The following is a 26762-nucleotide window of genomic DNA, read 5'->3' on the forward strand; positions in this document are numbered from 1 at the left end:
GATGTAAAAAAATGATGATTTATCAATAAAGTGGGTGAAAGGTAAGCACAACTTCTAGTCAATTTGACCGTACGGGGGCGCTAGTGTGCTAAAGCGCCAAGTACCAGCAAAACAAAACAAGAAGAAGAGCGGAGACGCTTTTGCCTGCCTTGAAGGAACTAAATTACTTCAGGTGAGGCGTCTTTTTGAATTCTAGCCACACTTTACCTAATTTAACTTTCCGTCGGTGTGCAAAACGTCGGGTCCGCTAAAATTGTGTTTGCTAAGATTTTAGTTTGTCTTGTTTTTCTTCCCACTCCACCTTCGTCGTTTCAAGGGCGATGTTGTCATTCTTTGCCAGGTCTGCTTTCACAACATGTAAGTCACCAGAGCTCTATTGCGTTAATAAACGTCACATATTGAGTCCGTTTTGTCTAACAACTGTCGTGTTTTAAATTTGACATTGTTTTAGTGGTGTGTTTGTTTGAAAGTTTAGGTTGAGTCCATCTTTGTTCTCACTCCTTATGTGCATTTTTGTTTACTTTTCCCATAACTACATTTCACTGCTGCCTGCCCCAAAATGGCGCCCACCCGCCTAATTAGTGTTCTCAAAATTGTCTCTAATTTGGTTCACATATATGAACCACTTTTCCCATTAAAAACGTACTTTAAATTCCTACGTGGTGATTAGTGTAGTTCTTCTCCTTGTTATGTACTCCTACACTAACTGCCTAAGTAATACAGTAGTAAAATACATGCATTTAATCTTGAATAACTTTTTTTTTACTAGACAGGGGATTCAGGCCCTGCTGCCAAACAGTCATCCGTACCATGTCGACGTCTGGCGGTCCCACAGCCCCTTACACCACCCTGGCCATCAGCCGCCCTGCACAGACGATCACGCATGTGGAGCTCCACCGTCCAAACAAGCGCAATGCAATGAACAAAGCATTCTGGAGGCAAGAATTCTTTTTTTTTTTTGTAAAATATGACATATGGGGGGGAAATCATTTGGAGTTGTGTCAAGGGGTTGATCAAAATAAACTACCCCGGCCCCGCGTGATATTGCGATTGAAATTAAATATACAATTTTCACGGCCCTCTTCTCATATATTGTTTTAAGAAAAACACAAAAAATATATTAATCTATATTATACATTTCTGGATAGTTTATGTGCCTCTGGAGCTTCATGGTCATGGTTGTGCTTTCTCTCAGTGAGATGGTGGACTGTTTTAACGAGATTTCCGGTGACCCGGATTGCAGAGTCGTTGTGTTCTCCGGCGCAGGGAAGGTCTTCACAGCAGGTGTTACAAGTCTTGTCAAAGTTGTATTATTTTATTTTTTTTACATCAATTAAAGAACAAATCTAATTCTCAGTTGTGTGTCGATGTTCATGGTCCAGGTATTGACCTGATGGACATGGCCGGCGATTTGCTGCAACCAAACGGAGATGACACGGCCCGCATTTCTTGGAACCTCAGAAAGAACATCACCAAATACCAGGACACCTTCTCAGTCATCGAGAGGGTCCGTCACACGTATGATGATTATGTTGATTAATATATGATTATTATTTTTATGACTTATGTGTTGATCTTCTTGCTCTAGTGTCCAAAGCCAGTTGTGGTGGCCATTCATGGAGCCTGTGTGGGAGGAGGTAGGAGGACACCATCAGAACTATTAGACATTAAGTTAATTGAAATGTCACCTTTTCAAAACTCAAATTCATCATCAGGTGTGGATCTGATCACTGCCTGTGACATCCGCCTATGCACCCAGGATGCCTGGTTCCAAGTCAAAGTATGTTCCGTGTAAATTAGATCATCACATAACATCCGTCACTCACTAGGCCACGCCCATTTAAGGCACACATCCAGCAGACAAATAGAATGTGTACAGAAATTGAGCTTCATAAAAGCAGTATCTTTCTTTCTTTTTGGGATTGAACACATAAATAAATATCAAGGAGTGAGAATCTATTTTTTGGGGGTGATCCCACAAAAATGCAAAACGTCGTTGCCTCGGTTACGATGTTGCAGGAAGTGGACATCGGGCTAGCAGCGGACGTCGGAACGCTGCAGAGGCTCCCGAAAGTGATCGGCAGCCGCAGGTAAACAGCTCATAAACGCACTTGAACTGGCGAAGACTCGTTCCTCTCAAATATTTTCACCTTTTCTCCAGCTTGGTGAACGACCTGGCCCTGACGGCGAGGAAGATGTACGCCGATGAAGCCTTGAACAGCGGACTGGTCAGGTAAAGTGATTTTTGACTCGCGATTACGACGGGAGATCAACGATAAGGAAGCTTCACGTATTCTCGTCGGGATATCCAGCCGAGTGTTTGCGGACAAGGAGGCCATGATGGCGAGCGCGCTGGAGATGGCCGGAGAGATGGCCGCCCGCAGCCCCGTGGCCGTGCAGGGCACCAAAGTCAACCTCATCTACTCCCGAGACCACAGTGTAGCCGAGGGACTCGACTACATGGTCAGGGAAAAACTTCAGGAAGTCAAAACTTCACACACACTATTATGAAATACCGAATGGTCCATGTTTCCAGGCCACGTGGAACATGAGCATGCTTCAGACTGCAGACGTGATGAAATCGGCTCAAGCCTCCATGGAGAAGAAGAGTATCAAGAGCATAACCTTCTCCAAACTGTGAAAAGAGGTCAGGATGTTTATTGAACAAGCTCTTTAAGCGCTTCTCAAGCTGGGCTTCTCAGGCCAACGTAAGATTGCTGAACCAAACAAAAATACAGTCTTGTGATTCATAAATAAGCTATAAAGTGCACTTCTGACAGTCATCGAATGCCGATGCCGGACAATTTCTATCTTTGTCATTGTGAAATACTCGTGTACGTGATTTTAATATTTGTATGAATCTAATAAATAGGTGCTGAAAGTTAAAAGCCCACAACACATCTTTGAATAAGTTAAAAGCTTTATTGATAAACGAAACTATAAAATCATTTACACAGGTAGGAAAAAAACATTCTGAGTCGCTCATTGTTGAGTCTGCTTGGCACGAAGCTTCTGGAGTGTTTTCTGTGGGGAAATAAAACATCAGTCGGCGTAATTCCTAAAAAAAAAAAAAAAAAAAAGATTTACCATGTGGAAAGCTTTGGCTTTCTGTCTGTTGCTGGCCGAAGCCTCCTGACGGCTTTGGACCGCCTTCCGCTCTTTGACCTCCTCGAGCTGCTCGTAAAGTCTGAAAGAACAAATGCGGTGTTGAGACACTGGTGATGTGTCACGGGAAGAAGAAAAAGAAAAAAATATGGCCGTACCTCCGTGTGTGTCTGTGCATCTCTGCAATTTTCTTGACTTGGCTCTGCTCATTCAACTTTGTTGACGTGCTCGCTGCTGGAAAGCAAATGAAGACTTAACTTCAGGGCACACTTGTATCTGCCCCCATCTTGTTACTCATCAGATTTCCTACCTGGAGGAGTCGGGGGCTTTTGTTGCTTGACCAAAGTGGACTTTGCCGTTTTGCACTTGTCAGCTTTGGCTTGCTGTCCAATCTGCGGAGGACATTCCTTGAACTGCGTGCTGACCTCTGCCGCCGCGCCAGTCTTGCCCGGCGGCACCCTCTTAGCTTTGCTTTGTTCCACTCGGTGGTCCGACTGAGTCTGCAGTAAGGGTTACGGTTATTTTAACTTTATCGTTGATTTGTATTTCATTCCTTTTATTTCATTCAACCTTGGTCTGCAGAGGTCTTTCCTCTCCTGCCTTTCCATTCCTGACCAGCGCCCCTTTGGCCTTAACTTGTTCCGCCCGGCGGGCTGACCTCTCTAGAAGAGCTTGGCGCTTCTTCTCAAAGACCCCCTGCTGTTGGGACCCCCAGTTGAACTCGAAGAGCATGCCTGATGCCAGGAGACAGACGTTTGCAATATAAACCACTCTCCACCTTCAAACCCCTATAAATAAATCCATAGCGGACTTTACCTGCATGTGTCGGGCTCTGATCTGCTTTTAAAGCTCCTGGAGGTTTCTCCATTAAGGTTGGTTGGGACTCCTACGATAAAGAAAATAAATTCATACGAGGACAGAATTGAGAAGGTCTTGGGATGCCAACACGAGTACCTCGTGGTCTTTTTGTTCTTCCTCCTCCCACGGGAGTTCTTCCTCTAGTGTGTCCTGCAACGTGGTGTCTGTCAAGCTCACCAGTGTTATTTGGGACTGCTCCAGGATGCCCATCATACTGCCGGCCTCCTAGAAATACAAAAAAAAAAAAAGACACTTATTTACAGATCACAAAAAAAAAAAAACCTGCCTCCTAAAATCAAGCAGCACAAAATTGTACCTGTAGCCTAGCATTGAGGTCCCGCCTCAAGTTCAAAGTGCAATCTTCTGCAGGAATGTCAGGAATGAGAACGTCTACTTCCTGCTGCTCTTCTTCTACATCCTCCTCAGGCAAAATGCTGAATGCAGACGAATTGTTGCTAGCATCAGATTGTGATAGCCGTACCATCTGAAATCACAAATTATGTTAGCGCACAGACATTTGAGGGCACACGCATGCGTTTTTAAACACGCAACCTGAGGAGAGATGACGCGATGCCAAGCGGACGTGCGGCGGGAGCTTTCCTCCGTCCTGAAGCGGTCGGTGGCGCGCTCGCTCTCGCCTTGAGACGCCGAGTCGGAATGCGTTGACACGCTGAGCTCGCCGCTAGAGAGGCGTCCGTCGGAAGAGTCGCGGAAGACGGCCGATGGGTCCGGGGCCGTCTCGTTGTTGGTGACCTCGGACGGGAGGGGGTGAAAGGAGTCTGCGCCGGGCAGGACGGAAGCCCCGTGTGAAGCTTCGGGAGGTAAGGATGGATGTGAGGGAATGGTGGCCTCTGTCAAGGTGCTCAGATCCAAGCCAGTTCTTTCACCTAAAATTAAAAAATATATATATTGCAGGACTTTTTAAAATGTGTATTTTTTTTTTCTTTCAATTATTTCAAATCTAATCATTTTAATACACTTGGTATTTAGAATCTAATAATTTTAATACATTTGGTATTTACTGTTTGCAAAGTACTCTAACCTGAGCTTCCACTGTCCTGGCCAGAAGACAAGTCCAACTCGGCGACAAGCGGTCTCATCGAGCTCTCCGGACGCTCGTCCAACCAGGACCGATCTGTGTGCGACGGCAACTGAGCCACGCTGGGTTCGCGCTGGCTGGACTCGCGAGGGATTTGTTCCATGATGCGACTCAGAGTCAAGTCCAATCTGGCAGAAAGCGGCGGCTGGCCGATGATGGACGAGTGAGCCGACGGCTGACCCAGCAGCCGCTCCATGGTGGTGTCTCTTTGTTCTGCCATGAGGTAGGAGGACTGATCCCCGGGCTGACCGATCAAAGGTCTGAACGAGTCCTGATCTTCGTAGACCGAAGATTGCCCCAAAATTGGTTGGACCGCCTGGTCACGGTTCTGGAAGACAAACAAGGAAAAAAAATAGTTCCTCAAGTAGAGTAAATGAAGTTTAAGACGGTTTTGTGGCTCACTGACCACGACACTTGTGTGGGAGGCTGGAGAAGGAGAAGTCACACCAGACGTTTCGTCGTCATCGTCCTCTCGCCCTGTTCCGAGCGGAGCACAGTGATAAAAAAAAAAAACGGACCAGGCGGTGAGCGAAGTAACTCACTCACGATCTACCTGTGCTTAAAGAGACGCTGAGCTCTCGGGCGTATTGCTCGACGATGCGCTGGACGTCGCTCGTCGTCGCTTGGGGCTGGCCTGCAGCGGGACTGGAGGAGGGGGCGAGGCGAGAAATCTCCATGGCGACAAGGGTTGGAGATTTACCTAATAACGACACCACGATGGGTTTGGACCAGAGGTCGCTTGATTAATTGTTTTTTTTTTTTCTTCTCACCTGCGTTGGCGTCTGGGTCACTGGTGATGTAGCTGCCGGTGGACAAGGGTGTGATGGACAAGCATTCCCGATCAGAACGTCCATGTGCAGACTGACAACAAACGCGCACACACACTCGGTTAGGATTGGTGGACGCATTTACAAACAAAAGCTACCATACATTCAGAAATCATTTTCGAATTGGACATTGAGCTCAGTTCAAGTGTAGAAACCCTCATGAAATGTATTTTTTTTTTTTTTTTTTTTTAAATACAATTCAGGTCATTTTTGTTTACATCATCGCTCAAGAGACACACAAAAAAAAGACAACACTCACATACAGACAAACACACACACACACACACACACACACACACACACACACAGACGGACGAACAAAACATACAAACAAAAAGCTTCTCATGCATAATCACAGGCCAAGGAAGACATTACCAAGGCACTCAGATTTGGCTATTTTTCATCATTGATCCACAAGTTGTGAATCTCAGAGGGGGGGGGGGGGGGTGAGTACCCGGATGCAACGTCAGGCCTAAAAAATAAAAACCCCAACTTGCCTCTCCAGGTGACCCGCTAGCATCCGAGAAGGAGCTGCTGATCGGGACCGCCGGGCCAAAGGAGTCGGCATCCCTCTCGGAGTCCGATGTGAGGTGGCGATATGAACCTGGACAACAAAATTCCATTTGTGAAATGGACCTTCACGAAAAAAAAAAAGTAGGTGACACACAACCGGCAGGCAATCGAGTTTTAAGACTCCACATATTGTATTATTTTTATTGAAGTGCAAAAAATGAGCGAGCGTACCGTGCTCAGAAGTGTCTGGTGATGTTCCTGTCCCCATCACTTGCTTTTCTCCATGAAGCGATGAGGTGGACCTCCTTGCCGAACTGGACACGGACGACGTCTGTAGAGTTGGTTCTGTGGTCACAGAGGACTCGGATGCCTCCCGTAGAGACCAGTCCATTGTGTGTTGCGGCGCGGAAAAAACATCGCCTGGACCTGAGAGCAGAATCAGCGTCAGTGATGACGGGACGTGAGATGCCAAGTTTTTGGACTGACCTGTCGCCAGGCTGGTGTCCACTGGCGTCTCCACTTCCTGAATGGCGCTGAGCTCGTGCTGCTCGCTCATTGTGCCGAGCCGGACTCGGGTCACTGGGGGTTTTGCTGCTCGGGCGGGAGCATGAAGTGAGGCTTGGGGGGAAAAAAAAAAAAAAAAATGAAGTGAAAATCAGTTTTTGGGATTATGCTAGGCGCTATTCATGCTACGCACTAGTACCCGTCTCGCTGGTGGACGGGAGATAAAGACTTGGGTCATCTTCTGTCTGCAGATGCCCCGGGCGTGTCAAACTCCCCCCGTTGGATTTTTCGATGACTTTGAGCAAGGAGGAAAGTAGTCCCAATCGGGTTTGAGCGGCGTCCTCTGGTGCGGCCACCTCGCTTTGCGGCTGCAAGAACATCAGGGTTTAGCCCGAGATGATATTACGCAACAACAGGAGACAATTTGTGAACTCACTTGAGCGTCAACGTTAATCAGAGCCCGTAATGTTTCCTTTTGCTGCCTGAGGAGCTCCAGATTCTCCGGCTGTCTTTGCCGCGGCTCTTCTTTGCCCTCCTGCTGCCGATCTCGGAACTCCTGAGGCTGGTCTTGTTCTGCAGGTGATCCAAACTGCGGAAGGCGACTCTCTGTAATCGTTTGGATGGGCTGGATTGGAAAGCTGCTGGAAGGGAGAAAGTCGGTGGGGACTGGTTGACGAGTGAAGGCCTCTCTGGTGAGCGCTTGAGGAGAAAGAACTTCTCTGGTGACTGGTTTGGGATGGAATGACTCTCTGGTGATTTTCTTAAGAGGAAGCGGTTGAAGAGGAAGAGTTTCTTTGGTGACCACTTGAGGAGGGGATGATGGCTCGGCAGTGACTGTTTGAGGAAGAAGCGATCTGCTGACTGGTTTAAGTTCAAGCGTCTCTCTGGTGAGTATTTGAAAAGGGAGCGACTGTTTGGTGACAGCTTGAGGAGGAAGCGACTCTGCGGCGCTAACTTGGAGAGGAATTGGCTGTGTGGCGATGGCTTTAGGAGGAACGGGCTCTCTGGTGACCACTTGAGGAGATAGTAACTCTCTGGTGACCATTTTAGAAGGAAGTACTTTTCGGATGACCGCTTTGGGAGGAATTGACTCGGCGGTGGTCGACGGGACTCTAGGAACAGCTTTTCTCGTCAGATCTGAGATGTCCTGTAGCTGGTGCCTCGGAAGGTTTGAACTTTCAAATGATTCTGCGGGTTGTCGGCTAGAGGAGGGAAGCGTGGATGGACCAGCAGATGCTTGGGAGGAAAAGTCGGTGGAGATTTGAGGCTCGTGCAGCGGAGGAGGAGGGGGTGGAGTGGTCCCGTTGTGACGGTTCTGAAGAGAGCGCTGGTAGTCTTCCAGGCGTCGTCGAGCCAGGTCCATAGATTGCTGATGAATCCTTCAAGTTGAGAAAATAAGATAAGACGGGATTGGAATCGAAAGCTCGTTTCGATAGGCTTTCCTTGATGATGCAACGCACCTGTTTTGCTCTAGAAGGCGTTCTTGACATTCTCGGATTCTTCTGGTATGTTCAGGAGTCTGTGGGATTATTGAGATTTTTTTTCTCTGATTGAGAATTAAAACAAAAAAAAATTATTCTCAAATTTTGGCTGACCTCTGAATCTCGGTAATCTTGAGACGTTTCTTGTTGTTGAGACTCAAGCAACAATCGCTCCAGTTGGGCTTTCTGCTCTTCCAGCTCCTGTAGAAAAGCCATCTGCTGCTGTTTCTCCCTCTCCAGCTCCATCTCCTGCAGAAGAAGAAGAAAAGCTTGAGCAAACACAAAGTGGGACTACTTAAGCGGTCCCTTACCCTTTTCTTTCGCTCGGTTTCAAATTCCAGGATTTTGGAGGCCAGGGAATCTCCGTCTTGACTCTCTGCTGGGATTGGCTGAATTGTTGCTTTCGCTGCTAATAAAACCAAATATTTCCTCATATTTATTTATGACTAGCGTCAGGAAAGAAGCGTTACCTTGAGGAGACGACGGAGCTTGAGCGGGCTGGCTGCTGAGCGAGCCCGTTTCGATGGTCACGTCTTCCTCCGAGACTTCCCTATCTGCCGCCTGGACCGTTTCGGCTACTTCCTCGGGCCGAACGACGGCATCCCGTTCTGGGATCACTTTGTTGTCCCGCTCCGAGACCCGACTGGCGTCGGGGATTCTGGCGTCACAGCTGGACGACTCGCTTCTTTGGTTCCTGATGCGATTGAGGAGATTGTTCAAGGCCTTCCTGGGAGCTGCTCGCATGTTCTGCACTGCAGGTTTAGAAAGTTGCATTCAATGCTAGCGTGGTACTCGTAATGTCTTTTTTTTTTTTTTTTACTAGTAATATTAATTTATACCGTGGGCCTTTTCCTGCGATCCAGGGTCCACTGTGGACTTTTCTCGTTCAGATGTGACGACCTCATCTAGCGTGACATCCAGCTTGGGGTCTTGGTCAGGACGAGGTTCTGGGACGAGCCGATTTATCGGGTCACTATGGATTCCTGGAATTTCAGGTGAAATAAATTTGCATTTAATGATCACATGTCAACAATAATCCATCCAATCAAAAACTATACCGAGTTTGGAGTTCTTACTTCTTTCTCTGGTGTACATGTCCTCAAAGGCAACCTCCATGTCCCTTTGGAAGTCATCCTTCATCTCCTGCTTCCTGTGAGGCGGTTGGAAGACCTGCGGCGCTATCTGAAAGGCCTGCTGACGTCTTCTCAGCATGTCGGCGTGCTGCATGTGCTCCAGTTCCACGAGGAGCCGTTCGCGATCCTAAAAAGGTACCGATACCTTTTGGGGGTCTGTCGGACATTGGCCGGGCGGGGCTACCAAAAATTTCATACCAGCGCCAGTTGCTCTTTCCTCAGAGCCGATTTCCCCCGAACACGAGCCGTCTCCTTTCGTTGGGCTCGTTTCCTCTCTTCCTCCCTCTGCAAGTCCAGATGCCTCTTCATGGCCAGCTCGGCTCCCTCGTGGGCATCCACCTATTTGAGAAAGTTGACTTAGGGCAACTCCAAAAAGGAACATGTGGTTCATGCCTTACTTTACCTGCTGCGTGTCTGCCGCTCGGTCCACCGTGACACCGGGGGGCAGCATGTGGTAACGGGTACCGGCAAAGGCATTGACATCAGATTTCTTTCCCACGTACGATTTTCCAGCTTCAATGGCCTGCTTGGAAAGAGAAGACAATAACGATTCATTTCACGGATGTGGGAAAAAAAACTTTGTTTGCTGCTGTTTACAGTTTCTGAAGTCAAAAGCACATTGGGTTGCAGTTGTTTTTTTTTTTGTACTTAAAAAAAGAATGACTTACAAGAGTCATGCTTTGTCGGTTTGTAATTTTTGTTTACACCATTTCAAGCGCAACTTTTGAGTACAACAGTGCAACTTACTAAAATTGGATTTGGGGGAGGCGGCGGGAGGTTGGCCACTTTCGTCGATCTCTCCTTTTCTACCTGCAGAGCCTTCTTCCGAGCATTGATTGTCCTGGAAAGGAAAAAAAAAAAAAAAGTACCACATTTCTCTCTCTGTCTTAGTCTGGTAAGTCACATTAAAAAAAAAAATTGAAAAATGCTCACCGGCTTTGCATCTCACTATCTTTAAGCTTCTGCGACTTGAGCTCCTTCAGGGCTTCTCGAAAGCGTTCTTCCGCTTTGGCGTGATTCAGTGCTTCTCTCCGAGTTATGGCCAGCAAATCAGGCTCCTTTTAGACATCAAAAGACATTTCACGATGTTTTCTACACAGAGCAGTGCCCTCTGTCTTTCTGACGTCACACTGCATTACATTTTCTTTGGCCATCCTTTGTCCTTGGCCGACCATCTGGAGGGTCTGTTCGTAGAGCAACTGCAGCGTGCGCAGTTTCTCGTTTTGTTGCTGTTCCCATTGCTCCCGTAGTTCCTGTCCCAGCAGCTCCAGCTCACGCTGACGTCTCCGCTCAACATTCTGCCGTGTCTGGAACGCAAAGTTCTTATGCTGCTCACGAACCTAAGAGAGGGGGACAGGTTCAACAATTAAATGCATGATCATAAGTTGATGATTGCATAATTCGTTTGCAAAAAAAAAATAGCTCGAATGAGAGCATCGATCACAACAAGTTTGAAAACTCACAAACATGTGTTGTGACTGTTTGGCTCTGGGGATTGACATGACTGGATGGCTAGCTTGCAAATAAAAGTGACTCAAAAGCAATGCAGAGTTCGGACGGAATAACTTAACATTTAATGACGTCACAATGAAGTGAAACGTCAGAAAGCGAAACGAAAATCGATGATGTTCTCACTACCTGTTGTATTCGCAATTTTCTCCTTCTTCCCCTTTCTTCTTGTATCCACTGGGCCTCTTCGTTGGGACTCAGGCGTAATTTTCCCAGCCGTCTCGCCATTGTCTCTCACCGTAAACATTTCTCTGTAGCAACATGAGCAGCTAGCGGCTTAGCTGATTGGCCTGAATCGGTTAACTTTGTCTGATCGCGACGTTACGACGCTCAAACGCGAGTTGATCAATCATATCGAGTTATGGTGGTCAGATTTAATATATTCTGATGCGATCGATTTCTAAAAGGCATTTTCATGCAGCACGCAAATCTGTGCGATCGAGAAGAGTTCGCTTTGAATTCTTCATACGTCACATCCGTCGGTTTAAACGTCCCGCCGTTCGCGCACTTTTTCGCGACACTTTGTTATATTATTCAGATGTATTATCATTATTAATTATCGGCACTCTTGAATAAAGCCAGCAAGACTTTTATCACGTATATATATATTTGATTTAAAAAAGCTTAAATGTAACGATTATTTTACAACTTTAACAGCTGCACTAGCACTTTTTCACCTTACGTGGGCGCTATTGTCCCCAAGTAAAATTAGCAGCCTTCATATAGAAAACAAAGAAGAGCACGTAGCGTGCGAAGAATAATCGAATCACGACAGAAACAATAACACAACTTGAAAGAACAATATTTACATTCCTAACGATTCCTTAAAAGCAGAGGTAAGAGGTGCTTAAAACGAATGTTATTAATTTCAATGTTTTCATTTTGCTGTTTAGTGTTCTAACCAAATACGCCGTCATTAGCATAAAGCTAACGCTAGCCGATTTGGATAGCAAAGCAGTCGTATGATGATGTCTTTCTCTTGCTGTCCCTTCTCTCGCTTAGTATTCCCATCATGGCCAGCGGTCCAGGTGTGAGGGTCAGCATAGAGTCTTTCTGTGAGAAGCAGGTGCAGGAGGTTGCCCTGGATGGAACTGAGACGTACGTGCCGCCCCTGTCCATGTCTCAGAACTTGGCTAAGTTGGCGCAACGGATTGACTTCAGCCAAGGATCTGACTCTGAGGAAGAGGGAACCAACAGCGAATCCCGGGATCGCGAGTGGTGCAAGCATGATTTGGAGGAAGAAGAAGGTATCATGAAGACAAGTGTTTGTTGAATGCACAATGAGTGACCGTTTCTTTTCATGCAGGAACAGTAAAGTTTCAGCCCTCCTTGTGGCCTTGGGATTCCGTACGCAACAACTTGCGTAGTTCCTTGACCGAAATGTGTGTCCTCTATGATGTGCTCTGCGTGGTGAAGGAGAAGAAGTACATGGCGCTAGACCCAGTGTCTCAAGATCCGTCTATGAGCAAGGTAAAGTGAAAAAACTGGCACATTTTAAGTTCAATATCCACATTGTATTGCTTTGATTCAGACCCCTCAGGTGTTCCAACTGATGAGCAAAAAGAAATCGCTGGCCACTGCAGCGCAGCTCCTCCTGAAGGGCGCCGAGAAGCTTAACAAGTCGGTCGCGGAGAACCTGGAGAACCGCAGACAGCGAGACTTCAACGCGGAGCTGCTCCGACTGCGCTCGCAGTGGAAGCTGCGCAAAGTCGGCGACAAAATCCTGGGAGACCTCAGCTACCGGAGTGCAGGTTATTAAAACCGCCACAAGGTGATTGTGTTTAGTCATCCCAGTCTGTAAAAGCTAAATGATGTCATTGTCCACGCAGGCTCACTGTTTCCTCATCATGGCTCATTTGAGGTGATCAAGAACACGGATATCGATCTGGACAAAAAGATCCCAGAGGACTACTGTCCCCTTGACGTGCAGATCCCCAGTGATCTTGAGGGATCTGCCTACATCAAGGTAGAGGACTGACAGACACACTTTCAGACTGACTTGTATGAAGAAATATTGAAGACCAATGGGACTGTTCCAGGTTTCCATCCAGAAGCAAGCTCCAGACATCGGTGATCTCGGAACAGTCAATTTGTTCAGGCGACAACCAAAAACCAAAGGAGGTGTGGTATCGGTGCAACGCTACTTAATGTTTATCATGAAAGTTTTTTTTTTTTTAACTCAACACATCCTTTTGGTAATGTCACATTGGCAGGTTCACAGTCGTGGCACGTGAAGCTGGAGGCGGCTCAGAACGTTCTGCTCTGCAAGGAGATCTTTGCGCAGTTGTCTCGGGAAGCCGTCCAGATCAAATCCCAAATCCCTCACATTGTTGTGAAGAATCAGATCATCTCACAGCCCTTCCCAGGTCTTGGAACGCTCTTGATTACAACCAATAGCGTATTTATTCCCGTTATGATTAATTATTCTCAAATCTGCATCGGTCTGACAAAAAAACAAGCAATTTTCGTTTTTCGACATTTTGCGCCATTGACTTGAATAATCCTGTTTGCAGGTTTGCAACTCTCCATCTCATTGTGCCACTCGACGACAGAGAAGAGGAACCATCGGGCCTCTCCGGAGAGACCCAAACCAGATGATCATCTTTACGTACTGGAACATAACCTGCATCAGATGATGCGAGAGGTGAGACCTTTTTTTTTTTATTTAGGGGGGTGGGAATACTTTGATCATAATTTGATTGAATCGAATGAAGGTTTCCTTTGTCCGTGCCGCAGTTCCACAAGCAGCAGCTGAGTTCCATGGTGATGCCGCATCCCGCCACCGCCCCATTTGGCCACAAACGCCTGCGTCTGGCCGGACCGCTAGCCTACGACAAAGCCGAAATCAGCAACTTGCAGCAACGAGAAGGTCTCCTGGAGAAGATCATCAAACAGGCCAAGCACATCTTCTTACGGAGCCGGTAAGACGTCTTCTCCTGGCTTCTACTCGATGACATCATTTATCGTGCATCTTTTGTGCGTTTGTCAGAACGGCGCGCACCATCGACAGCCTGGCCAGCCGCATCGAAGACCCTCAAATCCAAGCTCACTGGTCTAACATTAACGACGTGTACGAGTCCAGCGTCAAAGTGCTGATCACCTCTCAGAGCTACGAGCAAATCTGCAAGTAAGTTGTGGAATGAAAGCACCAAGGTGATTTGAAGGTGCGGCTCATGTACTGATCACATGTTTCAGGTCCATCCAGCTGCAGCTCAACATTGGCGTGGAGCAGATCCGAGTGGTTCACCGAGACGGCCGCGTCGTCACTCTGTCGCATCAGGAGCAGGAGCTGCAGGACTTCCTCCTCTCCCAGGTATGGCTACTCTTACCACCAAGATCCAAATCAAGAGGTTCATGGATGTCTCTGGCTCATCCTCGCGACAGATGTCCCAGCACCAGGTGCACGCCGTGCAGCAGCTGGCCAAAGTGATGGGCTGGCACGTGCTGAGCTTCAGCAACCACGTCGGCCTCGGCCCGGTGGAGAGCATCGGGAACGCTTCGGCCGTCACCGTGGCCTCTCCCAACGGAGAGTACGCCATCTCAGGTCAGACTTCAAAGACTTTTTGAATTGACCCAAAATGGCTTCCTCTCTTATCTGCTGCTCAATTGTTTCCTTTCGCCCCCCCTAGTGCGTAACGGTCCCGAGAGCGGGTGCAGGGTTTTGGTCCAGTTCCCACGCAACCAGACCAAGGAGCTGCCCAAGAGTGAGATCATCCAGGACAGCAAGTGGAGCCACCTCAGGGGTCAGTACAAGGAGGTCCACTGGAACAAGATGGAGGGACGCAACTTTGTCTACAAGATGGAGCTCCTCATGGCCGCCCTTACCCCTTGCCCTTAAATGCAACACTCCCTGGGAGGACCAGCAACCATGTCACACAAAAAAAAAAAAAAAAAATGATGATAAGCCACGCCCCTTTCCTTTTTATTCTTCCATGGAGGAGTTTTACAAGACTTGTGTTGGCTGCCTGCCCACGTCTGTTCACTTCCCTCAACTCAGAACATTTTAGGAAAGTATTCCCAACTTGACCTATAGTTACTCCAAACAATATTATTTTGGCAATAAATACAGTTTATATTTACAGTACATATGTATAAAATAAATCCGAGTGCCTCAGTCTCTTCTTTCCTCCACCAAATTTGTTGGGGTGAAGGAAAGAAAAACAGTCTTTCCTGTCGCAAATGGAAATAATAGTCCCGACAAACTCGTGTCAAAGACGCTGCAGCTCCGTTGCGTCATTTTCTGGAGAAAGGGAAAAAAAAAAAGGGGGGGGGGGCAGTCATTTGTCAGTAACAGTCATTTAAGACTCTAGGCAACCTTTGTACTCGGAAACACGCCCAACGTGCCAACCTGCATTCACAGCCAACTCCATTTGTGACTCTAGTAATTTGAGCAAGCAAGCTTTAGAAAGGTAGAAGTGGGAATAAACCAAGTCTTTATGATACAATGGTGCCTTCATATGAGTTGGCATTTGGCCAATTTTCAAATGCTACTTACAAACTTGAGGTACAAATATTCACTTCACAATAATCTGACTTTTAAAAAAAAGAATCCAATGGCAATCCCGAGTTTACTATTTACAGCAGCAAAGGCCACAATAACTGACCAGGATATGACCTTTGGCCCTAAAGTCATTCTAAACTACTAAAAAATAATAATAATAATCTGAGATGATGAATGAGACCTACCTGGCATTTCCTTCCTGCGTCGCCACGCTACAATCTTCCTGTAGGCTTTGTCCAAGAGCCACATGGCCAGCATGAGAAGGCCCGCTATGAAGGCCAGCGCCAGGGCTGACACCGACAGGTACTGCAGGTCCTCATACAGAACCTCTGCGAAGAACATGATTATTATTGAAGTGTAAAAAGTGCGTCAACTTGTCTCCTTTCACCCACCATTGACTTTGAGGACAAATCCAGAATCCTTGTTGCCACCCGTTTCGTCGGTGACCGTCAACACGTAGAACCCGGCGTCTTGCAACCGCAGGTCCGACAATCCCATGGAGCCGTTGTCGTACGTTTCTACGCGACTGATGTAGTCGGCGGTGACGTTGGTGAAAACGCCCGGTCGCCAGATGCCGATGGAGCGGCTCACCGAGCTCGACATAAAGGTCCACTGGATGGTGGGGCTGCAATTGCAGGCCACATCCACGGAGAAGAACACGTCCTCCTGCACGGACCGGGTTAGGCCGTGCTCGGGGGACTGGATGGAGATGGCTCCAGCTTGGAAGGAGAAGAAAAAAAGAAAATTCCTTGGCACTCAGATACTATGTGCTATTTCACATGACAGGTTTCTGGCAGAACTTTCTAAAAGGAGGTCAAGTATGTTTGGCCAGCCCCAGAAACTTCATCAAATGTATCCAAAGGAGTTTCAGTGGACCTTGTGGTTCTGCTGTTTGCTCAATGAGGCATGGAGAAGGAATTTTACTCAAGAATGCCAAGGCGCCGAGAAGGGAGAAAAAAAGGAGCGAGGTGCGCCATTGCTCATCGATTCAACAGCCTGGTTGGCATAGTCATAAATGACATCATAATAAACAGGAAGCAAATGTTGTCACACTCGAAGTAGAAGTACACGTAAAACTGGTGACGCTGATTCAACGACTGTAATTAAGTACTAATTCCAAAATTCACACAAAGAAACAAAAGTATTTACAAACAGAACAGCAGATGACATTCAGAAGCAAAGCAGAATTAAGTATCTTCTCAAAATGACATTTAAATGTAACATTAATTTGTCAGATTTGATTGATTGATTTTGATTAAGAGTCTGTAGTGACTCATCCTGTCACCAAAAACCTGAACTGGACAGTTTCCTTTTTTTTTTTTTTTTTTTTTTGCTTATGTGGCCCTCAACAGAAACCAGTTGAGACGTTCCCGTCTTTAAAAAACAAGTATAGTGCTTACCTCGTTGGCACATGTACAACAAAAAGCAAAAGAGCGCAGCAACGTCGTGTACATCCCAGAGCCTGTAGTACAACATTAGCATCTCAGAGCCATCGGTTGGTTGAAGAGCACCAAGAAGAATCTCCCCTCCCAACTCACTTGACCTTTTGCTGGGCTTTTTCAGTCCTTGACAAATAATGATCCCGACATTTTCTCACAGTCTTCCCTGTGCCTCGTCGTCCTCTCAGGCGTTTACTGAGTGTGTGTTCATACCTGCGCAGCCGGCACGCACCGATCAGACAGGTTGAGCCGGAGGTTATTGAGTAAACATGTATCCACGCTCACACACCAAGGTGAAGAAAGTCCAAGAAGGCCACACGGTGTCGGGCCTTCCCGCTTGACTGAGTTACAGGTAAAACAGGCACTTTGGAGCCACACCAGCTTTCGGGATAGGTTGGAAGCCCCCTGGCCCCTCGCATTATGTGACACCTGGTAGAACGTGCCAAACAGGAAGCACTCACTCCAAAATAAAAAAAAAAGAGAGAGAGAGAGAGAGAGAGAGAGAGAGAGAGAGAGAGAGAGAGAGAGAGAGAGAGCGAGAGAGCGAGCAACTGGCCATTGTTTGGAAGTTTGTTTGACTGTGGGAAGCCTTTTGAGCATTTATTTGAAGGCCTTTCTACCCAGTTGAAGTGAGAAGTAGCAACCACGATAAAGTTTATGAATATAATGTTCAGTAAGTATATAATGTCAGTCATAACTCTCAAGTTCTTGCACAGGAGCAGTCCTGCTTGTGCACATGATTAAGTGTTATTTGATGAAGTGTGAGACAGAAATGGAAAAATATTTTCATTGAGTTTTGTGATTGCATCAAATGTGTGGAAGCGATCTCTGACATGTCGATTCGATTTGAAATATTGAAAATAGTAATAATGTATTAATGATGTACGTATTGCGTAATGACAAGGAAATGTCCAAGATGACCTTGAACGTCGCTTAGTGGAAGAAGAAAAAAAAGAGCGGTCTGGCTTGAGTCAATTAGTTAACAAGGGAACTCGAGGGAAATTTTGGATTTTCGGCACCGAATACTGACGCAAAAATATCACTATGGACGAAAATGATACGGTGAGAAATCAAAATGCTTTTCATTTGACTCTTTTGGGGTTTTTACTGAAGTCAAATTGGATGTACCGAACAGGTACGCTAATTAACATCTTAGGCCTACTCTTAAGACCTTCAACTTCCTCAACATGCACACCATTTTACACTAGTAAGTGACAATTTGTAACTAATACACAGTAAACATTTTATTTGTGCGTTTGCTGACGTTTTTAATTTCGGTTGTGGAAAGAGAAATCGATTTAATTGCATGTTTGTAAAGCGATTAACGTGAACGTCTGTGTAGTTCTCTTCCACTCCTGTGGTGTCGCTCTCGTATTTAATACCTGCTAGTTAAACGGGAAACAGGAAGTAGTTTGGCGATTCGGAGCATAGATGTGACTAACATACAATTTTTATTACACAAACAATCTGCTCATGCACTGAAAGTAATTCGCTGTTAATAATTTGTTTAAGATTATTTTCACGCGGTTAAACGAGACCAATTTAAAGTAAAATGACTTTTCCTTCGACGTGGATCACGTGACAGGTGATCGATTTCCTAATATTCTTTCTAAAAACAACACAAATGTCCTGCTTGGATCCATTATGCGTTTACCATATTCTTGAACATCTGTCATTAGCTTAGTTGATTGTCAAAGAACACGATAATGCCATTAAAAGAAATATGTTTAGTGGTGCATCTCCATTGGACCATGATGGGTCACATGACTTGTAGTACCCAGCAATACTCCGTATTTATTTGATTATATAGGCCAGAAAACTGTACAACTGTCTATTCTACTTCAAATGTGAGTTGTTGTTTGTTGTCGTGTAAATGTGTGTTGTTTTCGTTGCTTGGTGACGTTTATCACTTTCACTTTAGGTTGTAGTGCCGGCATTTAAGTAGTCCTGGTCTACCAGATTGTGGTTATCGCTTCTCGGCCTTTTGGCTAAGATCAAGTGTAGTATCTGTTCTTATCAGTTTAATATCTGATACGTCCCCTATCCGGGGACCATATATTAAATTGATTTTTGGAACTGGGAGATGGAATAGGGGCTTGCTCCGTCCACTCCACGCATCGACCTGGTATTGCAGTACCTCCAGGAACGGTGCACCCCCTTGAAATGTCAATGGAAAAGATTGTGGCTAAAGTGTTGTCAATATTATTAGTTGTCTTAACTTTGATCAAATGTGACACCATTCGTAATTTCAGGAGGATATAAATTTTGAGGCTCTCTTTTAATAAAACACTTCATTAAATTGTTTTTGAAAATATCCATGTAATATTATCTAAAATATTCTTGAACATCTGTCATTAGCTTAGTTGATTGTCAAAGAACACGATAATGGCATTAATAGAAATATGTTTAGTGGTGCATCTCCATTGGACCATGATGGGTCACATGACTTGTAGTACCCGGCAATACTCCGTATTTATTTGATTATATAGGGCAAAAAACTGCACAACTGTCCATTTCACTTCAAATGTGAGTTGTTGTTTGTTGTCGTGTAAATGTGTGTTGTTTTCGTTGCTTGGTGACGTTTATCACTCTCACTTTAGGTTGTAGTGCCGGGATTTAACTAGTCCCCGTCTGCCAGGTTGTGGTTATCGCTTCTCGGCCTTTTGGCTAAGATCAAGTGTAGTATCTGTTCTTATCAGTTTAATATCTGATACGTCCCCTATCCGGGGACCATATATTAAATTGATTTTTGGAACTGGGAGATGGAATAGGGGCTTGCTCCGTCCACTCCACGCATCGACCTGGTATTGCAGTACCTCCAGGAACGGTGCACCCCCTCTAAATGTCAATGGAAAAGATTGTGGCTAAAGTGTTGTCAATATCATTAGTTGTCTTGATTAACTTTGATCAGATGTGAGTGATACCATTCGTAATTTCAGGAGGATATAATTTTTGAGGATCTCTTTTAAAAAACACTTCATTAAATTGTTTTTGAAAATATCCATGTAATATTATCTAAAATATTCTTGAACATCTGTCATTAGCTTAGTCGATTGTCAAAGAACACGATAATGCCATTAATAGAAATATGTTTAGTGGTGCATCTCCATTGGACTATGATGGGTCACATGACTTGTAGTACCCAGCAATACTCCGTATTTATTTGATTATATAGGCCAGAAAACTGTACAACTGTCTATTTCACTTCAAATGTGAGTTGTTGTTTGTTGTCGTGTAAATGTGTGTTGTTTTCGTTGCTTGGTGACGTTTATCACTCTCACTTTAGGTTGTAGTGCCGGGATTTAACTAGTCCTCGTCTACCAGATTGTGGTTATCGCTTCTCGGCCTTTTGGCTAAGATCAAGTGTAGTATCTGTTCTTATCAGTTTAATATCTGATACGTCCCCTATCCGGGGACCATATATTAAATTGATTTTTGGAACTGGGAGATGGAATAGGGGCTTGCTCCGTCCACTCCACGCATCGACCTGGTATTGCAGTACCTCCAGGAACGGTGCACCCCCTCCAAATGTCAATGGAAAAGATTGTGCCAAAAGCGTAGTCAACATCATAAGTTGTCTTGACTAACTTTGATGATCAGATGTGATACCAATCGAAATTTCAGGAGGATATAAATTTTGAGGATCTCTTTTAAAAAACATTTCATTAGATTGTTTTCGAAAATATCCATGTAATATTATTTAAAATAATTTTTTGTAGAAGTATACATTTTCGTTGGAAAAGTCTGAGATTTTTATTGATAATAATTAAGTATAACATTTACAATGAATGCATGGTGTTTATATGAATAGTATTTGCAAATGTAGATTCCCAAATGTGGAGTTTCTATCCTGGTGGTTAATCAAAACATGTACAGTAATGCCCTTGCACCACTAGATGGCAGCAGCAATTAGAAAAGAAGCAATGCATGCTGGGAACTATTTTGCTGATTGTTGTTTTTAAACTTAATTTATAATAGTTTGACTAATGTAATGACTAAAGGTACCATGTAAACAGTTCTACGAATGCTGTTCTATCCACTGAGTGTGCTCACACGTTTGAGGCAAAAAAGACCGCGACTCAAGATGGTGTGTGCGGTAAAGACTTCGGCCCGGCGACATGTACAACTCATACTTACCTGGCAGGGGAGATACCATGATCAAGAAGGTGGTTCACCCAGGGTGAGGCTCAGCCATTGCACTCCGGTTGTGCTGACCCCTGCGAATTCCCCAAATGTGGGAATCTCGACTGCATAATTTCTGGTAGTGGGGGACTGCGTTCGCGCTCTCCCCTGATCTCACTGTTCAAATCAAATATCTCCCATCATTTAAATGCTTTTTGTATTTCACAGTTTGTAGATGTATCTGGTCCGTCATGGTACTTGCAATGTGTTGTGTTGTGTGATCCTTATATTATTGCCACCTAGTTTTTATTCAACTAAACATGTATATACTAATATAATATACTGTAATACTGCATGTGTATAAGCTCTGCTAACTAAATAACGAACTGATGACATGAATGAAGCGTTCAACTACCTTCAAATGAAAAAGGTAGTGAAATTAACCACAAATTTGCCAACTCTTCCGATCTTTGCTCGATTAGTTTGGACTGAGGAACCTAACAGCAGGGCGACGTGCCGAGTCCGGAAATAACGATCACACCGTAACGTCCCTTGTGGCCCTTTTTTGTTTCGTTTGCTGATTTATCAAGTACAATTCTAAAAAAGAAAAAGTCATATGGACCACCTTTCTTCTTTCGGGAGTAAGTTCGATTGTTATCCGAGACATGTTGAGCCGCTCTGCAATCGTTACGTTGGACAACAATTGCGTTAGCATTGTTTTGCTAATGCTAGCGTCTATGGCGATATAGGCAACGACTGAGCTATGAAAACGAAGCTATGAAAGAAGACATTGCGTCGCTGAAATTGATAGTTTTATGAAATGTTGCAATGGAATTCAAGGCTCCCTGTGTGCTCGCTATTTGCTAAGCCAATATTAAAAAACGGGGCTGTTGAATTGTTTTGAGAGAATTGCACAAATCTGACTAGTGGCCTGTGATTAAAACGACGAATTTTGAAAATGTTCGTGCTCAATAATCCTGATGAAGAAAAACAGGACAGTTGTGGACTTTGGGCTGTAATTTGCCAAGTTTTGATGCCAATTATATTGTTCATGTAACCCTCAGACGACCCCCTTGATAAGCCACCATGCAGAGGCTGCTCGTCTTACCTCACCGAGCCTTACATCAAATGTGCGGAATGTGGACCTTCACCTTTCCTCCTCTGCCTCCAGGTGACAAGATGTCTAACTCCAGGTAAAGACGCTCCTTTTGATGCTGAATAACCTCTCTTTCTATTTTTTTTCTCCAGTGTTTCACCAGAGGCTTTGAATACAAGAAACATCAGAGTGACCACAAGTATGAAATCATGGTAAATTTGGAGTGGCCGTCAGGGACATCATACTTCCAACACAACACTGAGATGCTCTCGCCAAATGACTGAGATACTCACACTAAGTACTGAGAACCTTTAGCGTACCTCACTGTTTTCAAATTATTTTCCCTCACACACCTGAAACATGGAAACTACTGAAACAATTGAAAAAAAAAAAAAAAAAAATCCCCTCACCAGTTACGAACGGCAGTCGCAAACTCAAAATAATCCACAAATTCGATTTGTTCGTTTGGTCTTGTTTGTTCAGACGTCAGACTTCCCCGTTCTGGAGCCCGGCTGGACGGCGCAGGAGGAGATGGCTCTCCTCGAGGCTGTGATGGATTGCGGCTTCGGCAACTGGTCAGTCAAGTATCGAGAATTGTTCAACCCCACTTTTTTTCCTTCAATGTCGGCTCATTGTTATTGTGCTCTCACCCGCCAGGCAGGACGTGGCCTACCAGATGCGCAGCAAAAGCAAGGAGGAGTGCGAGAGTCACTACATGAAGAACTTCATCAACAATCCTCTCTTCTCCTCCACGCTGCTCAGCCTGCGCAAGACCAAAGACGCTCGCTTCGCCGACAGCGCCATTCCCTTTAAACGTCAGTGACGCCGCCGCATCAATGCTGTTTTTTTTTTTAATAACTAAGAATAATATTTCACGTTACAGCGACCGAAGAACCACCTCGGCCAACGTTTGACTCGGTGCTCTCCAGGGACATGGCGGGGTACATGCCGGCCCGAGCTGACTTCATGGAGGTGAGCCATTGAATTGGAGGCTTGTTTTGCCTCCCGATTGTCAAATATATGCATCGAAATCCACATGACTCAGCAGCCGCTAAATAATAATCTGGATCTTTTTGTCCGTCCGGCCACGCAGGAATTTGACAACTACGCCGAATGGGATCTGAAAGACATCGACTTTGTGGACGACGACTCGGACGTTCTGCGCGGTGGGTGGCGCTTGCCGACCGACCGACCGACGCTCAAGCCCCCACGACATTGCGCGACCAATATTTTCTGTTTGGTGTGTTGCAGCACTCAAACTGGCCGTGGTGGATATTTACCATTCCAGATTAAAGGAGCGACAACGCAGGAAGAAGTAAGTTGTAATGATGCCAGTCGCTCACTAGGTGGCATCCTTGGCCGCTTAAAAAAAAAAAGCACTGCTGCATTCCGTCCAGTCGATTTGTTCACGACATACTAAAATTAGAATGAATTGTTTTGACGTATTTGTTTCTCTGTCTTTATATTTCCAGGATTATTCGCGATCACGGACTCATCAACATGCGCAAATTCCAGAGTGAGTTGCCCTTTGACATGCGCGCTCACACCGTCGCCATGGCGACGCGCTAACATCGCCGGCGCCGACGAGTTTGAAGGAGGTTGAAGTTGCGCGCTTATGATTTATTCATGTCGGCTCCCCGCATGGCGTCACTGCGTATCACTCGCGGCCCTCCGCAGACAAAAGACAAGCTCGCCGTCAAGCTGCCCAACGGTTGTCATGGAGACTGTCGGAAATTGTGCGCACGCTCAGGTGTGTGCGTGTGTGAGAGACACACACAGCTCCTTTCTAAGCCACCCCCCCCTCCTCCTCCTCCTCAGCATCTTTCCATTACTGTGCTCCTCAGCTTTGAGACACAACAAGCCCCCCGAGGTGGCCAATGCAGCACGCATTATTGCAACAACAGGTGCAAACAAGTCGGCGCTGACGTACCGTGGTTATCAAAAGTCTGCACACCCTGTTCAAATATTAGAATAAATAACTGATCGTGTTGTCGCGCAAGTGTGCACAGCCTCTCGGAAATGAGGACGTGGATCAGAATTGAAATGGCCGTCACGTGCGAGTTGAAATGATTGTTGCTTTCATTTCTGCGTAAGTGACATTTCTGTTGTCTCACTTTGGGTTTTTTCCCCCACAGTGCTGGAGCACTGCTACCCAAAGGAGGTCCAGGAGCTCTACGACATCATGAGGCGATTCGCCAGAATCACAGGACCCGTCGAGCATGACAAATTCATCGAGAGTCACGCGTGTCAGTACCTGACCCAATATCACCGTTGTGTTTTAATCACGCACAAAACTTGGTGCAGCTTCCTTGTCATTCCTCAACTAATTCGACCTGCACCCAGTGATTAATCATGTAAAAAAATCCTCCCCAAAAAATGTTTGTCAATCTTTTTGATATATTTGGTGTTTTTTTTTTTTTTGTAGTGGAGTTTGAGCTGCGGCGGGAGATCCGCAGGCTGCAGGAGTACCGCAAGGCCGGCATCAAGTCCTTCTGCAGTGAGTCAAAGGCAGCTCAAAGGCAGCAGGGCCCTGTTTTGGCAACAGCTGGCGTTGAGCCACCCTCTTTGTGCGTCGCCTAGGCGCCAAAGTGTACGAGCGCGTCAAGCGAATACGTGAGGACGAGCGTCGCAAAAGAACCGTGCTGTGTGACATGCTGCAATACATCCAGGACGGACGAGCGTGCCAGCAGTGGCTCAGCAAGCAAGCCGCCATGTAAGCCGCAATGTGTGCCCGCCCAATTCCATTTGCTATTTTAAGCCATCAAAACAAGCCTTGTTCCTTTTCCCATCACAATTTGTGTTTGATCCAATCTGCCATGAGCGCACGTGTGTGCGTGTTTATTAATAGTGTGACTTTTAATCTCCCGCCTGCAGAGACGCCGGCATCACACCGTCCGTCACCACAATCACAACGTCAGGTAGCTGTTATTTGGACATGTCTATTGTGTTGAATGTCGAGCGGATTATAAGACCAAGCGTGTTTTGTTGCACTCTCACTGGGTTGTGTTGTGTTGTGCGCGTCTCCATAGCAACAGGCAGAAGGAGCGCGCCTCCCCTCAACCTGACCGGACTGCCTGGTACCGAGAAGCTCAACGAGCGCGAGAAAGAGGTATTGCAAGGTGCCGTCACGTCAGATGGTGTGAATGTGTGACACGTGCGTGTTGTTGTTTTGCACCTAGTTGTGCCAGGTGGTGCGCCTGGTGCCCGGCGCATATTTGGAGTACAAGCAGGCCCTGCTAAACGAGTGTCGGCGTCAGGGCGGCCTGCGTCTGGCTCAGGCGCGAGCGCTCATCAAGATCGACGTCAACAAGACGCGCAAGATCTACGACTTCCTCATCAAGGAGGGAAGCATCACCAAGGCCTAGCGCCGGCTTTGTCTCATTTTAGGAGACGAGGTCACCGCAACATATTTGTTACAATGAGCGGCATTTCGACCGACGGACTTCAACTCGGTCACACGGCAAATGCTCTGAAATCACAATTATGAACTTTCCAGTTGCTAGGTAATTTACAGAAAATGGAAGCTGTCCGTCCAAATGAATGGGAATAAACCAATAATTTACAAAATTGGACATTGGCTCTTAATTCGGGGGCAGAAAATTGACATCAAATTTGTGGTCATTTTCCTGCATTTGCTGAAATTGCAAATGTGTTGTATTTAATATATATCTCCTTTAAAAAAAACAAAAAAAAAACTAATTTACTGCTGTTGACGTCTTTGAAAAGTCCACTTCTTGTCCTTGTCGCCGTGGCAGCCCTGCACAAACACACGGCATCTTGGCACTCCAGATTGATGCTTGAGCTGGAGTACCCCCCCCCCCCCCCCCCTTTTTTTTTTTTCTTCAGTGGCCATCTTTTTCTATCGCATAAACAATCTTATCACTGTGTCAACTGTTACGTAACTAGAGTGGTACCTCAAATGTAGTCTTTTATTTGTAACACTTTCAATTTTCTAATTTATCTGTGAAGAAATGTTTTAATATATTAAATTATATAAAGACCCTAACGGAATTTGATTTGTGCTTGGCTGAGGTCAAAGTGCTCAATTTTGAAAGCAGAATGTCTTGGATGTGATTGGACAAAAGTGTCATGTCCATCGAGTGAGTGATCACGTGACTCTTGTCAGGAGCGTCAAGGTCGATGTCAGCTGACGTGGCTGTGGCTCCGGGTGTAAGTTGTCATGGTGATGGGTGCAGGGACGTGCGGAATTGTTTTTATTATAAAGTCATTTTCCTTTCAATAGTTTTGCATCATTTTGAAATTTTGGTTGTTTGATCTGTGACGTCACAAGGACACTCCATTAGGTACACCGCCATTTTCAGGTGTACCTAATCACAGGCCACTTCATTAGGGAAAAATCATGGTCAAAATTGAAATGAAAGTGAAAAGTGCCACACCCAAACAACCCCCCACTTTCTGATTGGCTGTTTGATCTGTGACGTCACAAGGACACTCCATTAGGTACACCGCCATTTTCAGGTGTACCTAATCACAGGCCACTTCATTAGGGAAAAATCATGGTCAAAATTGAAATGAAAGTGAAAAGTGCCACACCCAAACAACCCCCCACTTTCT

The 26762-nt window shown here is 45.7% G+C and overlaps 5 protein-coding genes and 4 non-coding genes across 13 annotated transcripts; 7 read left to right on the plus strand and 2 right to left on the minus strand.

Annotated features, from left to right (window-relative positions):
- Nucleotides 1-85: 85 nt before the first annotated feature.
- ech1 (enoyl CoA hydratase 1, peroxisomal) lies at nt 86-2888 on the plus strand. 3 transcript variants are annotated; one of them, XM_085917296.1, is made up of 11 exons: nt 86-172; nt 317-357; nt 770-938; nt 1196-1284; nt 1383-1507; nt 1589-1637; nt 1716-1780; nt 2020-2090; nt 2162-2233; nt 2313-2463; nt 2537-2888. In XM_085917296.1, the coding sequence occupies exons 2-11, from the start codon at nt 321-323 to the stop codon at nt 2639-2641; spliced, it is 933 nt and encodes a 310-aa protein (XP_085773422.1). In that variant the 5' UTR covers nt 86-172; nt 317-320; the 3' UTR covers nt 2642-2888. The 3 variants fall into 3 exon arrangements, with proteins under 3 accessions (XP_085773422.1, XP_085773424.1, XP_085773423.1); XM_085917298.1 differs by lacking the exon at nt 317-357 and having other exon boundaries at nt 88-172; XM_085917297.1 differs by lacking the exon at nt 86-172 and having other exon boundaries at nt 181-357.
- Nucleotides 2889-2902: 14 nt separating this feature from the next.
- On the minus strand, nt 2903-11532 carry cep295 (centrosomal protein 295). Its single transcript, XM_085917294.1, has 30 exons — nt 11159-11532; nt 10660-10860; nt 10454-10578; nt 10268-10361; nt 9924-10046; nt 9719-9859; nt 9464-9647; nt 9227-9370; nt 8858-9139; nt 8699-8796; nt 8502-8636; nt 8367-8425; nt 7343-8285; nt 7106-7274; nt 6889-7020; nt 6634-6828; nt 6387-6493; nt 5833-5923; nt 5616-5762; nt 5469-5539; nt 5006-5390; nt 4516-4850; nt 4280-4447; nt 4060-4188; nt 3922-3991; nt 3676-3839; nt 3416-3605; nt 3264-3339; nt 3088-3187; nt 2903-3024 (listed from the first exon to the last, which is right to left on the minus strand). The coding sequence occupies exons 1-30, from the start codon at nt 11255-11257 to the stop codon at nt 2983-2985; spliced, it is 5199 nt and encodes a 1732-aa protein (XP_085773420.1). The 5' UTR covers nt 11258-11532; the 3' UTR covers nt 2903-2982.
- A 160-nt stretch (nt 11533-11692) lies between these two features.
- On the plus strand, nt 11693-15597 carry med17 (mediator complex subunit 17). The gene is made up of 13 exons (XM_085917295.1): nt 11693-11865; nt 12032-12276; nt 12336-12499; nt 12561-12780; nt 12859-12995; nt 13069-13150; nt 13243-13395; nt 13543-13673; nt 13766-13950; nt 14019-14156; nt 14225-14342; nt 14414-14573; nt 14659-15597. The coding sequence occupies exons 2-13, from the start codon at nt 12042-12044 to the stop codon at nt 14865-14867; spliced, it is 1932 nt and encodes a 643-aa protein (XP_085773421.1). The 5' UTR covers nt 11693-11865; nt 12032-12041; the 3' UTR covers nt 14868-15597.
- Nucleotides 14925-17402, minus strand: vstm5 (V-set and transmembrane domain containing 5). Of its 2 annotated transcripts, XM_085917304.1 has the most exons (5): nt 17069-17402; nt 16931-16992; nt 15923-16249; nt 15716-15859; nt 14925-15269 (listed from the first exon to the last, which is right to left on the minus strand). In XM_085917304.1, the coding sequence occupies exons 2-5, from the start codon at nt 16941-16943 to the stop codon at nt 15238-15240; spliced, it is 516 nt and encodes a 171-aa protein (XP_085773430.1). In that variant the 5' UTR covers nt 16944-16992; nt 17069-17402; the 3' UTR covers nt 14925-15237. The 2 variants fall into 2 exon arrangements, with proteins under 2 accessions (XP_085773430.1, XP_085773429.1); XM_085917303.1 differs by having other exon boundaries at nt 16931-17402.
- Nucleotides 17403-17922: 520 nt separating this feature from the next.
- Nucleotides 17923-26184, plus strand: tada2a (transcriptional adaptor 2A). 2 transcript variants are annotated; one of them, XM_085916097.1, is made up of 15 exons: nt 17923-18031; nt 22156-22262; nt 22340-22399; nt 22671-22762; nt 22845-23002; nt 23071-23159; nt 23281-23353; nt 23439-23502; nt 23660-23703; nt 24323-24433; nt 24613-24684; nt 24768-24900; nt 25062-25105; nt 25217-25296; nt 25367-26184. In XM_085916097.1, the coding sequence occupies exons 3-15, from the start codon at nt 22397-22399 to the stop codon at nt 25550-25552; spliced, it is 1149 nt and encodes a 382-aa protein (XP_085772223.1). In that variant the 5' UTR covers nt 17923-18031; nt 22156-22262; nt 22340-22396; the 3' UTR covers nt 25553-26184. The 2 variants fall into 2 exon arrangements, with proteins under 2 accessions (XP_085772223.1, XP_085772222.1); XM_085916096.1 differs by lacking the exon at nt 17923-18031 and adding an exon at nt 21556-21732.
- Nucleotides 18938-19128, plus strand: LOC147054070 (U2 spliceosomal RNA). The gene has a single exon (XR_015066815.1). It is a non-coding gene; the product is annotated as a U2 spliceosomal RNA (small nuclear RNA).
- LOC147054071 (U2 spliceosomal RNA) lies at nt 19617-19807 on the plus strand. The gene has a single exon (XR_015066816.1). It is a non-coding gene; the product is annotated as a U2 spliceosomal RNA (small nuclear RNA).
- Nucleotides 20303-20493, plus strand: LOC147054072 (U2 spliceosomal RNA). The gene has a single exon (XR_015066818.1). It is a non-coding gene; the product is annotated as a U2 spliceosomal RNA (small nuclear RNA).
- On the plus strand, nt 21099-21262 carry LOC147054073 (U1 spliceosomal RNA). The gene has a single exon (XR_015066794.1). It is a non-coding gene; the product is annotated as a U1 spliceosomal RNA (small nuclear RNA).
- Nucleotides 26185-26762: the final 578 nt, after the last annotated feature.

Source organism: Syngnathus leptorhynchus, chromosome 7, assembly GCF_054491065.1.
Source record: "Syngnathus leptorhynchus isolate UIUO chromosome 7, UIUO_Slep, whole genome shotgun sequence".
Taxonomy (NCBI): Eukaryota; Metazoa; Chordata; class Actinopteri; order Syngnathiformes; family Syngnathidae; genus Syngnathus; species Syngnathus leptorhynchus.